At 45.0% G+C, this 14009-nt stretch overlaps 1 protein-coding gene across 6 annotated transcripts in view; it reads right to left on the reverse strand.

Moving 5' to 3' along the window:
• pex5la (peroxisomal biogenesis factor 5-like a) overlaps positions 1–14009 on the reverse strand; it is a 113917-nt gene that overhangs the window by 61612 nt on the left and 38296 nt on the right. For 2 of the 6 annotated variants that reach the window (XM_026159990.1, XM_026159989.1), the window contains exon 2: positions 10256–10327. The exons of 3 other annotated variants lie outside the window; for them this stretch is intronic. In XM_026159990.1, the coding sequence (XP_026015775.1) occupies positions 10256–10327 (72 nt within the window). Of the gene's footprint in view, positions 1–10255; positions 10328–14009 lie in introns of those variants that run through there. One more of the 6 variants, XM_026159992.1, reaches the window with a different exon arrangement.

The following is a 14009-nucleotide window of genomic DNA, read 5'->3' on the forward strand; positions in this document are numbered from 1 at the left end:
TTAAATATGAAGAATTAAAAATATTTAAACATATCTGAGCTTAATCAGATGTTTATTAAACAACAATATTTCATATGGGGCTATTAAGGATTTATCTTTCGGTCTAAGACTTTGAAATTTCAGTAAATGGCACAACTATTACATGCTTTAATCAGCCCTCTGAAGTGATCACTGCTGTTCAAACCTGTCTCTAACTCCAAGCAATTAGAATATGTCGTTTTTAATTAACTCCGCCATGGCCGGTTCCAAGCCCGGATGAGAAAGGAGGAGAGTTGGGCGTCGGACTAGCAACCCGTACCTGTAAAAAACCCTACCGCTACAGAAATGACAAACGAAAGCAGAAGTTTTGGACAATGTGGCTGGAATTCTACTTCAAACAGGATGAGGGTGCTGGAAGAAACCAAAAATGGCATCCAGCGCCCGATGGAAGCATTATTCTCTGCCAAAACCATCACAAGAATTGGGACATGGAACGTTCGCACGTTATATCAGAGCGGACGGCTGGCTCAACTTTTGAAGGAGTTTGAGGATTATCAGCTAGACATCCTTGGAATCAGTGAAATGAGGTGGATAGAGAGTGGCCGAATTATCAGCGATGGCAAGACGATCTTGTACTTGTGTCATGAAGATCGACATTAACATGGAGTGGGGTTCGTATTGAGCAAAGAAGCCGTGAGCGCACTCGTTGTTTGGAAACCTGTTAACGACAGCATCATCACAGCTCGTTTTGGATTTGGACACACCAAGAAGACCATTGTGCAAGTCTATGCACCAACGGACAATACGGAAGACGCTTTCAAGGACAATTTCTATGATCAGCTGCAAGACATCTTTAATGACATCCCGAATTACGACCTTAAGATCCTCATCGGAGACTTTAATGCCCAGCTGGGCGGCGACCGATTGGGATTGAAGACAGTGGTTGGATCGCATGCATCTTCAACGCATCTCAGCGATAACGGCGAACGATTAGTATCCTTCTGCGAGCACAATGGGCTGTGCGTTGGAAATACATACTTCCAGCACCGAGAGATCCACAAGAAGACATGGCGGTCACCGGATGGGCGTACATTCAATGAAATTGATTTTATCTGCATCAGCCAAAAATGGAGGTCGGCTTTGCAAGACATAAGGGCATGTCAAAAAGCAGATGTTGGATCTGACCACCACCTAGTCAGAGCGGAAGTCAAATTCAAACTTCGGAAACAAAGACAGCCCGCACCAAATGCACCGTTCACAATCGAGAAGCTCAAGGACCCGACCGTTGTCAATGGCTTCACTTTAGAGCTGCAAAATCATTTCACCCTCCTTGGAGAAATGGAAGACGTCGAAGACCTCTGGACTGGCCTCAGGGACGCCACTGTGGAGTCCGCCCAAAACACCATCAGAAGACGCAGAGGAAAGAGAAGCAAACAGTGAATCCAAGGAAGAACATGGGAACTGATCGATGAGAGAAAAATTGCGAAGCTCAAAAGAGAGCAGGCCAAAACCGAACAAGCCAGAGAGGAAGGAACCCGATGCTACGCAGAATTAGATCAGCTAGTGAAGAAAAGCTGTCGGAAAGACAAGAAAGAATGGCTAGAATGAAAAGGTGCCGAAACTCAGGAAGCAGCGGATCGGAATGATTCCAAGACCCTATACCGCATTGTAAACAAGCTTACTGGATCGAGGACCAATGCAAATGTCACAGTCGAGGACAAAAATGGGAAGCTCTCGATCGCCCAAGAAGAGCAAAACAAACGATGGGCCGAACACTTCCAAGAGACCCTTAACCAGCCAGAGTCCACCAAGACATACAATTTCAAGGCGGAGGATTCCCAAGATGAACTTGGGGTCAATACTGGCAGAATCACCATCGAGGAAGTGAAGATCGCAATCACGAGCCTTAAGAACAACATAGTGGCTGGCCTAGGCGAAATACCAGCAGAGCTCCTGAAACACGGCGGCCAAGCCATGGTGGAAGAACTGACGACCCTGTTCAACAAGTGCTGGCAAAGTGGCAGTGTCGGAGGACTGGCGGAAGGGCGCCATAGTCAAGCTACCAAAGAAGGGCCACACCTCCGAGTGCACCAACTGGAGAGGCATCACCCTCCTCTCTGTGCCTGGCAAGGCATTCTGTACTGTCCTCCTTCGACGACTGAGGAGTGCCCTCAACCAACGTCTACTAGAAGAGCAAGCTGGGTTCCGGATAGGCCGATCATGCACAGAACAGATTTTCATCTTAAGAAACATCATCGAACAGTGCGTCAAGTACCGACAACAACTCGCCATCAATTTCGTCAACTTCAAGTAGGCCTTCGATAGCATCCACCACGATTCTCTTTGGCAGATGCGGCACTTGTATGGTGTCCCTACCATCTTCATCAACATCTTCAAGGACCTGTACTTGCGATCATGCTGTTGCGTTAAGACCGGAAATGGCCACACCGTCTTCGTCGAAATCACCACCGGCATCAGGCAGGGCTGCATCCTGTCACCTCTACTTTTTCTCGTTGCCCTCGACTACGTCATGCGGCAAGCCGGATGTCAAATGCCGCATTGGAAAGGCAGCTGCGGTATTTCGGAGGATGAACAAGATCTGGTCCTCCCCGACCATCTCCCTCAAGATCAAAAACCGCTTGCTTAATTTAATCGTGATCCCAGCCGCCATTTATGCCAGCGAGACTTGGAAGGTGTCGGCCTGCATCAACACCAAACTCGACGTCTTTCAGCAGCGATGTCTTCGCCGGATTCTGAGGATCCTCTACACCGACCACATCACCAACAAGGAGATCCTGCGAAGGAGTGGCACAGTCAAACTTCACAACATCGTTGCACGCAAAAGGTTCCAACTGGCCGGCCATATCCTCCACATGGATGACGCACAGATTCCAAAAACAGTGATGCGCTTGCAACCCCTGGGCGTTAAAAGACCATGAGGACGTCCCCGCAACACCTGGTGAAGGTCATTCCATCAAGACCTAAAGACATTGAATATAACGTTGGATGAAGCTGAAGCCCGGGCACAAGATCGAGCCTGGTGGCGTTCGTTTGCCGCCCAATATGCCACATAAAGCATGGGAGGATCTAAGTCTAAGTAAGTACGTTTTTAATTGTTCATCTAAGTCGTGGCAATAAATGAAAAAAAAAAAACAACTAACTGAAACACACAAAAACATTATTTACAAAAAAGGCAGTTTGTTTCTCCTTCTAAGGTTACATTTCAGAGGTTAGAACTATATCATTTATAACATTTTTGAACATCTGTAACATTCATACTGACAGGAGTCCGTTGAGTTTGTACTGATACAGTGGGGGAAATAATTATTTCATTAGTTTGCTCATGTAGTAGTGCAAAAACATTACATAAAAGTTATACTTAAATAGATTTTGGTTGATATTTTTCACTACCACAACAATTACAGACTGTTCAATTCTTGGAAGTAAGCAAAATTACAAATTTAGCCGAGGAATAAATAATAATTACCCCCAGTCAAAGGAGCTTGGAAAGAAAAGCGTCTGGACTTCTTTAAGTTGCTTGAAGACGTTTCACCTCTCATCCGAGAAGCTTCTTCAGTTCTAAGGTCAAATGGTGGAGAGTCCCAGATATAAACCTAGTGGGAGTGACCCCCCACAGAGGGACAAAAGGACCCCTGATGATCCTCTAATCGCCTGAGCCAAGGTGTGAAACTGGGTGTGGGTCCCAATCAGCCAGAGTTTCGGGTGTGTTCATTGTGAAACCTGGCCCCACCTTATCATGTGAATTCCTGAGGTCAGATGGCCCAGGATGTGAGTGGGCGTTAAGGCGTCTGGGAAGGGATCTCAAAACTGGATTATAGATGGCAGAGAGATGGTGTCGTAAACCCCCGCCTCTGTTCAAAGATGGTCGCTCACAGTGGACATAGATGGCTTCTTTCACTCCTCTTTCGAACCATCTGTCCTCTCCTCATCTGTCCTCCAGGTTTCACAATGAACACACCCGAAACTCTGGCTGATTGTGACCCACGCCCAGTTTCACACCTTGGCTCAGGCGATTAGAGGATCATCAGGGGGTCCTTTTGTCCCTCTGTGGGGGGAAACTCCCACTAGGTTTATATCTGGGACTCTCCACCATTTGACCTTAGAACTGAAGAAGCTTCTCGGATGAGAGGTGAAACGTCTTCAAGCAACTTAAAGAAGTCCAGACGCTTTTCTTTCCAAGCTCCTTTGACTACGATGACCTGGATGACTGAGAACCTTCACAGACAATAATTACCCCCACTTTATAGATACAGACAGTTTATGGCCACAATTGTATTTAAGTTGCTTTTTAAATACAAATCATCTCCCACGATCAGGAAAGAGAGAATATAAAAATAACAGTGTGTGATATACTCATATTGGACTTATTGGCTGTTTAGCTGTCTCCATCTACACTCAGATGTAACAATCTGCTAACAATGGCAGGTTTTATTTATTGAGATTTTGCAGTTCAGTGGAAATTATGTTTTTATTTTTGTTTGCCAGCTTTTTATGGCTGGATTATCTGTATTTGAAATGTTCCTGCTGGTATTAATGCCACATGCTGAGTTTAACATTTAAAAACTTTTGTTGAAAATGTCCTTTAACTACTGACAACGTTCTCTGTGGGCAGTTTGAGACTAAATCTTGTGAAACATGATATCCCCCCTAAGCAGTTTAAAATTACACAAGCCTGTGAGCATTAATTATTCCTTATGTAAGTCACTATCTCCTCATTTAAAACCAGATTACACTGTAGTGCGCTGCCAGGTGATGCATCTCATACAACAAAGATAAAGTGGCCTGCAGTAATGAGCAATATTATATTTTGAGTGAGACAATAGTTACTTTTATGTCTTACTTGGCATTCAGTGGACACATTTTACATTACTTTTACACAAAGAAATTCATTTGTTTCACAAAAACTGTTTTAGGAATTAAAGTTTATCACATTAGATTTTTTTCCTTTTTTCAATGTTGTGTATGTTTTACACTGTGAGCTCACAGGAGATGATTAAATGACACCATTATATCTCTGGTAGCTCACTGGGACCAGTTTGACTATATGTGAACACTGTGAGTTTTGTAAAACTTTATATCTGACCATGTATTTTAAAATTTACCACAAGCTTTTATGTTCATTACATAAAAAAATATAGAATTTCAAGTTGCAGTTTCCTCTGCGTCTTCCAATGTTATTGATCAGAAGACACAGAGGAAAGAGAAACGAACAGTGGATCCAAGGAAGAACATGGGAACTGATCGATGAGAGAAAAATTGCGAAGCTCAAAAGAGAGCAGGCCAAAACCGAACAAGCCAGAGAGGAAGGAACCCGATGCTACGCAGAATTAGATCGGCTAGTGAAGAAAAGCTGTCAGAAAGACAAGAAAGAATGGCTAGAATGAAAAGGTGCCGAAACTCAGGAAGCAGCGGATCGGAATGATTCCAAGACCCTATACCGCATCGTAAACAAGCTTACTTGTGATCGTGGCTCAAGAGTTGGGAGTTCGCCTTGTAATCGGAAGGTTGCCGGTTCGAGCCCCGGCTCGGACAGTCTCGGTCGTTGTGTCCTTGGGCAAAACACTTCACCCGTTGCCTACTGGTGGTGGTCAGAGGGCCCGGTGGCGCCAGTGTCCGGCAGCCTCGCCTCTGTCAGTGCGCCCCAGGGTGGCTGTGGCTACAATGTAGCTTGCCATCACCAGTGTGTGAATGTGTGTGTGAATGGGTGGATGACTGGATATGTAAAGCACTTTGGGGTCCTTAGGGACTAGTAAAGCGCTATATAAATACAGGCCATTTACCATTTACTGGATCGAGGACCAATGCAAACGTCACAGTCGAGGAAAAAAATGGGAAGCTCTCGATCGCCCAAGAAGAGCAAAACAAACAATGGGCCGAACACTTCCGAGAGACCCTTAACCAGCCAGTCCACCAAGACGTACAATTTCAAGGTGAAGGATTCCCAAGATGAACTTGGGGTCAATACTTGTATGTTCATTGCATAAAAAAATATAGAATTTCAAGTTGCAGTATTCTTATTGATAAATCCTGTATATTGAGGGTCCTGCAGTATCTTAGCTGTTCCTAGTACTGTGCTCTTCTGGACAAAGATCTCCGATGTTGTTCCTGGGATCTGCTGGAGCCACTCACCTAGCTTGGGAGTCGCTGCACCTAGTGGTCCGATTACCACTGGAACCACTGTTATCTTCACCCTCCACATCTTCTCCAGCTCTTCTCTGAGCCCTTGGTACTTCTCCAGCTTCTCGTGTTCCTTTTTCCTTTTCTACCCGTTAAATGCTGACTGTTAACTGCGACCTATTGCATTAACTTTTTACTATTCCTTCATTCTTGGTGTTCTCTATCATGCGGCACTGGGTCTGCTATAATCTATGTGCTGCAGTCCATTTTATTAGTGGCTTTCTACTGTGAACATTGTCTGCTGTTCTTATTATATTTGATATTAATGCTCTTAACTGTATTATTTTATTGTTTTTCTGTAAAGCACTTTGGTATGCCTAGGCTTTTAATGTGCTCTATAAATAAAGGTTGTTGTTGTTGTTGTCCTGATGTTGCTGTCATTTGGCATCACTACATCTATCACTGTTTCTCAGTTAGCGTGGATGTTGGGTGTCAAAGATCCCATAGGTCCCTCATCCCACTCATGTAACCTCTTCTGCTTGGGTTAATATAGTAGCATTCCAACAGTGACCTATTTTTCCTCTCTTGCCCAACGATGCCCTTCTCTCTGTTGGAGTAGCCCACTTCTCATCAGGGTGCCCTGGTTCCTCATCATCTGACGCAGACCTTTTTAATCCGGGCAAGTCCGAGCGAGTATGGCTTCATATAAATAAAACACCCAGCGCGCCCCTGCGGGCGGTTTATCCTTTAAGCTCGGGTCCTCTACCAGAGGCCTGGGAGCTTGAGGGTCCTGCGCAGTATCTTAGCTGTTCCCAGGACTGCGCTTTTCTGGACAGAGATCTCCGATGTTATTCCCGGGATCTGCTGGAGCCACTCGCCTAGCTTGGGAGTCACCGCACCTAGTGGTCCGATTACCACGGGGACCACCGTCACCTTCACCCTCCACATCCTCTCGAGCTCTTCTCTGAGCCCTTGGTATTTCTCCAGCTTCTCGTGTTCCTTCTTCCTGATATTGCTGTCATTCGGAACCGCTACATCGATCACTACGGCCGTCTTCTTCTGTTTGTCTACCACCACTATGTCCGGTTGGTTAGCCACCACCATTTTGTCCGTCTGTATCTGGAAGCTCCACAGGATCTTAGCTCGGTCATTCTCCACCACCCTTGGGGGCATCTCCCATTTTGATCTCGGGACTTCCAGGTTATAGACCCCAGCCTCTATGGATCTTGTACTCAGAGCTTGTTCTTGTGCTGCCATGATTAGTGCCTCTGTGCTGTCTTTCAGTCCAGCTTTGTCCAGCCACTGGTAGGATTTCTGGATATCAGCCACCTCCTCTATCTGCCGGTGGTACATACCATGCAGGGGCCTGTCCTTCCACGATGGTTCCTCGTCTCCCTCCTCTTTCTTGGGTTTCTGCTGCCTGAGGTATTCACTGAGCACTCGGTCAGTTGGGGCCATCTTCCCAATGTATTCTTGGATGTTCGTTGTCTCATCCTGGACTGTGGTGCTGACACTCACCAGTCCCCGGCCCCCTTCCTTCCGCTTAGCGTACAGCCTCAGGGTGCTGGACTTGGGGTGAAACCCTCCATGCATGGTAAGGAGCTTTCTTGTCTTAATGTCAGTGGCTTCTTTCTCCTCCTTTGGCCAGCCTATTACCCCAGCAGGGTACCTGATCACGGGCAGGGCGTACGTGTTGATGGCCCGGATCTTGTTCTTACCATTCAGCTGACTCCTCAGGACTTGCCTGACCCTCTGCAGGTACTTGGTGGTTGCAGCTTTTCTAGCGGCCTCTTCGTGGTTCCCATTTGCCTGCGGGATCCCCAGGTACTTGTAACTGTCCTCTATGTCTGCAATGTTGCCTTCTGGTAGTTCAATCCCCTCAGTTCTGACTACCTTCCCTCTCTTTGTTACCATCCGACTACACTTCTCCAGTCCGAACAACATTCCAATGTCATTGCTGTATAGCCTGGTAGTGTGGATCAGTGAATCGATGTCTCGTTCACTCTTGGCATACAGCTTGATGTCATCCATGTACAGGAGGTGGCTGACAACTGCTCCGTTCCGTAGTCGGTATCCGTATCCAGTCTTGTTAATGATCTCACTGAGGGGGTTCAGGCCTATGCAGAACAGCAGTGGGGACAGAGCATCTCCTTGGTAGATCCCGCACTTGATGGTGACTTGTGCTATGGGCTTGGAGTTGGTCTCTAGTGTTGTACGCCACATCCCCATTGAGTTCCTGATGAAGGCTCTCAGGGTCCTGTTGATCTTATATAGTTCTAGGCATTCCAGTATCCAGCTGTGGGGCATTGCGTCATAGGCCTTCTTGTAATCAATCCAGGCAGTGCACAGGTTTGTCAGTCTGGTCTTGCAGTCTCGGCTGATTGTTCTGTCTACCAGTAGCTGGTGTTTTGCGCCTCTGGTATTCTTGCCAATTCCTTTCTGTGTCTCGCTCATGTATTGACCCATGTGCCTGTTCATCTTAGCCGCTATGATGCCTGACAGGAGCTTCCATGTAGTACTGAGGCAGGTTATTGGTCGGTAGTTGGAGGGGACTGGTCCCTTCTTGGGGTCCTTGGGGATCAGGACCGTCCGGCCTTCAGTTAGCCATTCCGGGTGTCTCTCGTTAACTAGCAGCTGGTTCATTTGTGCTGCCAGACGCTCGTGGAGTGCAGTCAGCTTCTTCAGCCAGTAGGCGTGAACCATGTCGGGCCCTGGTGCTGTCCAACTCTTCATACTGGAGACCCTTTCTTGGATATCTGCCACTGTGATGGTTACTGGACCCTGTTCAGGGAGGTTGCTATGGTCTGCCCTCAGATCCTCTAGCCACTGAGCATTGCCGTTATGGGTTGCGTCCTTCTCCCATATGCTCTTCCAGTATTGCTCCGTCTCCAGCCTTGGTGGTGCTGTTCTCTTATTGTTCCCTTGCCACTGAGAGTACACTTTTGCTCTGTGGAGAACAGCTGGTTTATTCTCCTGCCTTCTATCTCTCTGGTGTACCTCCTCAAGCGGCTGGCCAAGGCTGTGAGTCTTTGCTTGGCAGTTTCCAAGGCCTCAGGTATGGACAGCTTGCTGTATTTCTTAGGCACCTTATTCGTCGCACCTTTCTGCAACTCCGTTAGTTGGCTAACCTCCCTCCGTGCTACTTTGATCTTAGCCTCTAGCCTCCTTCTCCATGCAGGGTACTGCCCCTTGTGGCTATTCAACTTGTAGCCAAGCATCTCACTGATCACTGCTGCCGTATTGTAGATCAGCTTGTTAGTGTCGGTAATCGTGGTTGTAGGTATTGTCCGTAGTGCTGCATTAACATCATCTAACAGACCTACTGAAGGTACTTCACGTAATCTTGGTAACCGGCTACGGGGGATCCAGGTTTCAAGCTTGGCCATGATCCTATTTTTCAGGTATATATATAAATATAAATATCTCCCTCACCAAAATACATGACTACACAATTTGTGTATTTATTTTAGAAGTGACTTTTTTTTATATTTGCATAAACTCACCCTGGGTCAACACACCTGATTCAAATTATTAGTTCATTCCCAGGCCTCTGGAGAATTTCAAGACATGTTGAGGAGGTCATTTAAATCAGCTGTGTTGAGTCAGGGACACATTTAAAACCTGCAGGACACCGGCCCTCGAGGCCTGGAGTTGGACACCTCTGGTCTATGGGGATTAAAATTTTTTTTTAAACAGCATTAACGACCCTTCATTACTTCAATTTCCTTCTGTTTAGCGTTGGCTTAATTTGTCAGGTTGCTGCTTGGTATAAGGGCTGTATTGGTGTGGTGGTTTCAGTGTTTTTTTTTTGAGGAAATTTGTTTTGAATTCCTATTTTAAAATAACTATTTATTAAGGAAATACTAGAGAAAATCTATAAGGTTAAATGGCGACAGCAGCATATAAGAGCAGAGAAACATTTTTAGATAAAAAGTGCAAATAGTCACTTTTATCAACCATTGGTTGATGAAAGTTTCACTGAGATATCACAGATATATTCAGATATGGTGATAAATAAGGACATAACATCAATTCTTTACTTTATGGTCAGAAACGTGGACACAGCTTGTGTGCCATGTTAGCCACATGGTACAGTATGAAGTAGTTTCTGATGCATGTCTTTGCGCTGCTGGCTCACCTCTAGCGTCTCACCTCTTTCATGTTTTCCTCTTAGCTTCAGAGAGAAGCCGCAAACAATAGCTGGGTCCCTCTGTGGAAATGGAAAATTGATCACAGTCAGGGATGAGCTTATCCTCTGTGGGTTTGAGTGGAAAATGTTTGCTGCACTACTGAGTGCAGTGAGCTGATATATGGTGGCAAATAATAATAATAAGCGGTCCACTGGAGCATTGTGACTGACTCAAACAGAAGATGTAAATAAATAAGGCAGACTCTCCACATACAAATCTGTTCCTTCACAAACGCTAAAGTTCAGATTTCAGAGCAGAGCTGCACTCAGACCTCTGCTGCTGAGAAGAAGCGGTGCTTTGTCCCTGACACAGAGAACAGACAAGCATCTCTGCTGAATACGTTTGGACATGTGGTGGAATGGGCTAGCATTAACATTCATACATCCTAAATCTATCACATGAAGACATACAGTATGAAAAGTCTCAGGCCCTTCTGTATCTTTTATATTTGGTTTGGAAAATAAACAGAAATAGTTACGAGAATTTATTGAAAGGTGAAAGCATGTCCAGTCTACGTTCATTATTCCATCAGTTAACAATAATAACACCACTGACTGAAAAGCCCAAACTGTGACAGAGTGTGACGTATCATGTTTAAGTCTCTTTGGTAGTCTTAAGTGTGTCCAACTCCTCAAAAGCTGCTGTCCTACAGCGTTTAGCTGCATCCCTACTCCAACACAGTTGAATGAGATGGTTGGATTACCTCGTCAGCATGCCATCAAGCTTGGCAAAGGCCTGGTAACAAGCCATTCATTAGAGTCAGGTGTGTCGGAACAAGAGTGCATCTAAAAGCTGCAGCTCTCAGGGAAAAGCAACCTCTCTGTCTGACTCTCACTCGAGGACTGGAGTTGGACACCCCTGTCTAGTGCCTTGGTTATTCCTGTTTAGATTTTGATTATTTCGTATTTTCCCCTTTGTGTCTTTGCCCTTGGTCGATTTTGTATCTTCAGGTTTACTTAAGTTTTCCTATTGTCCAGCAGTAAAGCTGCTTTTTGACTTTAAGTTTCACCTCCGCGTACGAGCCTGCATTGGGTCCTTTCCTGCCTGCCTGCACGCAGACCGTGACACAGAGTTTCGACCATGTTGTACAGATGGCTGTACAAACTCATGATTAAGTCTGTCTTGGCCTCCTCTGTACCGTAGAACGTTTTGGTATTTTTCATAGATATGTGAAAAACCTCCAGAAAGCCCAGAGTACTGCTGAAGACCAGTTTGTTCCACAGTACTGTACATGTAAAATAATATTAGTCGTTACCTTTGAAAATACATTTTTGGAAAGGGAGAATGATGAGGTTCAGACAGAAATGCACCCCCTCCTTAAGATATTGATGTCAATAACTGACTTCCAGTAGTACTGTGAATAAGGCTTACACCTATAAATGTTACCATCACTTTTACTGCTGATATTTAAGCGTGACATTTCGTGCCATGTTTACTGGCCTTCATACTTGTTATGGGGATAGTTTCTTATAATGAATGGGGAACTTTGGCAGCAAACATGCCACGGAAAGCTGCAACCTGATGTGCTTGAAAAATAATTTAGGTAATTTATTGTGCTTACAGCAGCTCATCCATCACTGTCACAAACTATTGGCTCGCATGGTCCAGCGCGAGTCTTTGCAGCAGCAGCACATTAAGACGAAGCATTCCTTTGTTGGCGGCTAATACAAATCATGTTCAAAATTACTTCCTGCAGCTGAAGGAAATTTATGTTCCAGTACAAAAAACTGCACTCTACACTAAGGCTTGTCTGCTGAGAATATTTAGTACCCACTCGTGTTCCCTAGTAGTTTATAAAGACTTGAGAAATGTGACATTAAGTCAGTGTCGGGGTAGTAAGAGCTCTAGACATGTCTAACTCTCAAAGCCTAAAACTAATTTAAAGGACACTGTTTAGTTTGTAAAGCAATGTTCTTTTGTGCTTGTGGGAAATTATCTTATTCAAATGCAATTATTCAAATGTGCACATGATTATAATCCTGAAACACAGCGTGGTGGATTCATTTCTCATGTCTAATCAGGTTTTTGATTCCTTGGTTACCTCATTTCCTCCATAACAACGCTGCAGTTCGAGCCACTGAAGTAATTAGATGCGTCAATGGCTGCGGAAAAGTTGTTTTTTAATTGTTTTGTGTTGTAATGTTATCTAATGTACCATACTGTAGCATAGTGTCACAGTTCTATAATAACAAAGAAGTGGTTCTTATTCTGACAACTATAATTTAAAACATTTCAACACCTGGTAAAACTAAGCATTGTGTGTGAGTGATTCTTTTAAAGAGGCATATTTAATTTCCTCTACATGTTAGACATGAAAATGTGCAGCGCAGTCCTTTGTGTGTGGTTAATGTGCAGCCGGTAAACTGATTTGGGGGCTTTGACACATTTTCCTGATACATTTGAAAATGACAGGACAAAAATTAAAATGTAATAAATGTTTAACTGCATGTGTCTTCCTGTCTTTATGCTGAGCTATGCTATAACTGGCTCCTCTTCACCTGTACCAATCTTCATCCCTTCCTCAAAGTCAGATTACACCAATTCATAGATTCATTTATTAAAATAACAATAAAAGTAAATTCAGTCTGGTATCTTGTGAAGTAAATCAACTTATCCTGTTCAACCACACATGGCTTGGTTGGTGATCTAACTAATGCCTTGCCTGGTGATTTCACAGAAAGGTCTGTGTGGATTTAAGCTCTGGTGACGCTTTAAGTGTCTCAGTCAACAAAAGAAGTTTCAGCGATTCACTGAAAACATTTATGCGGCTGCATTCCCGCACCAGCAGCATTTACTACTGTCAGGTTTGTGCTGCAAATCAGACCCAAGAAAAACTGTTTGACTTTGCTTTAGTGTCACACACAAAGGACAGCCTGTCTTGTAAGGTCAAAACACGAGAGACAGTCTTAAGAAAGTGTAAGAAAGTGTTAAAGACTGGAACACAAAAGCTGCCAGTGTTAGGGCTTTTTTTACTGTTACATGTAGACGCATCCGCAAATCGCTACCTTATCGTGGTGGAGGGGTTTGTGTGTCCCAGGGATCCCAGGGGCAATGTTGTCCAGGGGCTTCTAGCCCCTGGTAGGGTCTCCCATGGCAAATTGGTCCTGGGTGAGGGACCAGACAAAGAGCGATTCAGAAGACCCCTATGAGAAGACCATCGAGGAACAGTTCACCCTGCCTGGGATAGGATTAGCCGGCCCCGCCCTGGAGCCAAGGGAGGTGGCTGGGCCTTAGTCCAAGGGGCCCGGTAGGGCACGGCCCGAAAAAGGGATATGGGCCCATCTTCCTGCAGACCCACCACCCGCAGGAGGCACCGTAGGGTTCGGGTGCTTTGAGAGTTGAGCGATGCACAGGAGCAGAGGCCCTGGCGGACCGACCCCCGGCTACCAAGACATGTAGATGGTTAAAAGAATGACCCTAAAGTCTGTGGACACGATCTATTATATTCATATACATTACTAGTACAAACATCTACAGACATAAAGGATTCCAAGCTTGTTTACCATGTCTAAGGAGGAATGATGCAAGGAAGTATAAAAAAGATCCTGTTTTTACAAACAATCTGATGTGGATAAGATAAAAAAGCAGGGTCCCACTGAAAGAAAAATGTCTTCATAGTGCTATTAGAGACCAAATCCTCAGAGGCTCAATTTACCAGAGCTCAAACATGAAACCCAAATTCAAAAAACAAGCTGCTGTGGA

The sequence above is a fragment of the Astatotilapia calliptera genome, chromosome 23 (assembly GCF_900246225.1).
Source record: "Astatotilapia calliptera chromosome 23, fAstCal1.2, whole genome shotgun sequence".
NCBI classification, from domain to species: Eukaryota; Metazoa; Chordata; class Actinopteri; order Cichliformes; family Cichlidae; genus Astatotilapia; species Astatotilapia calliptera.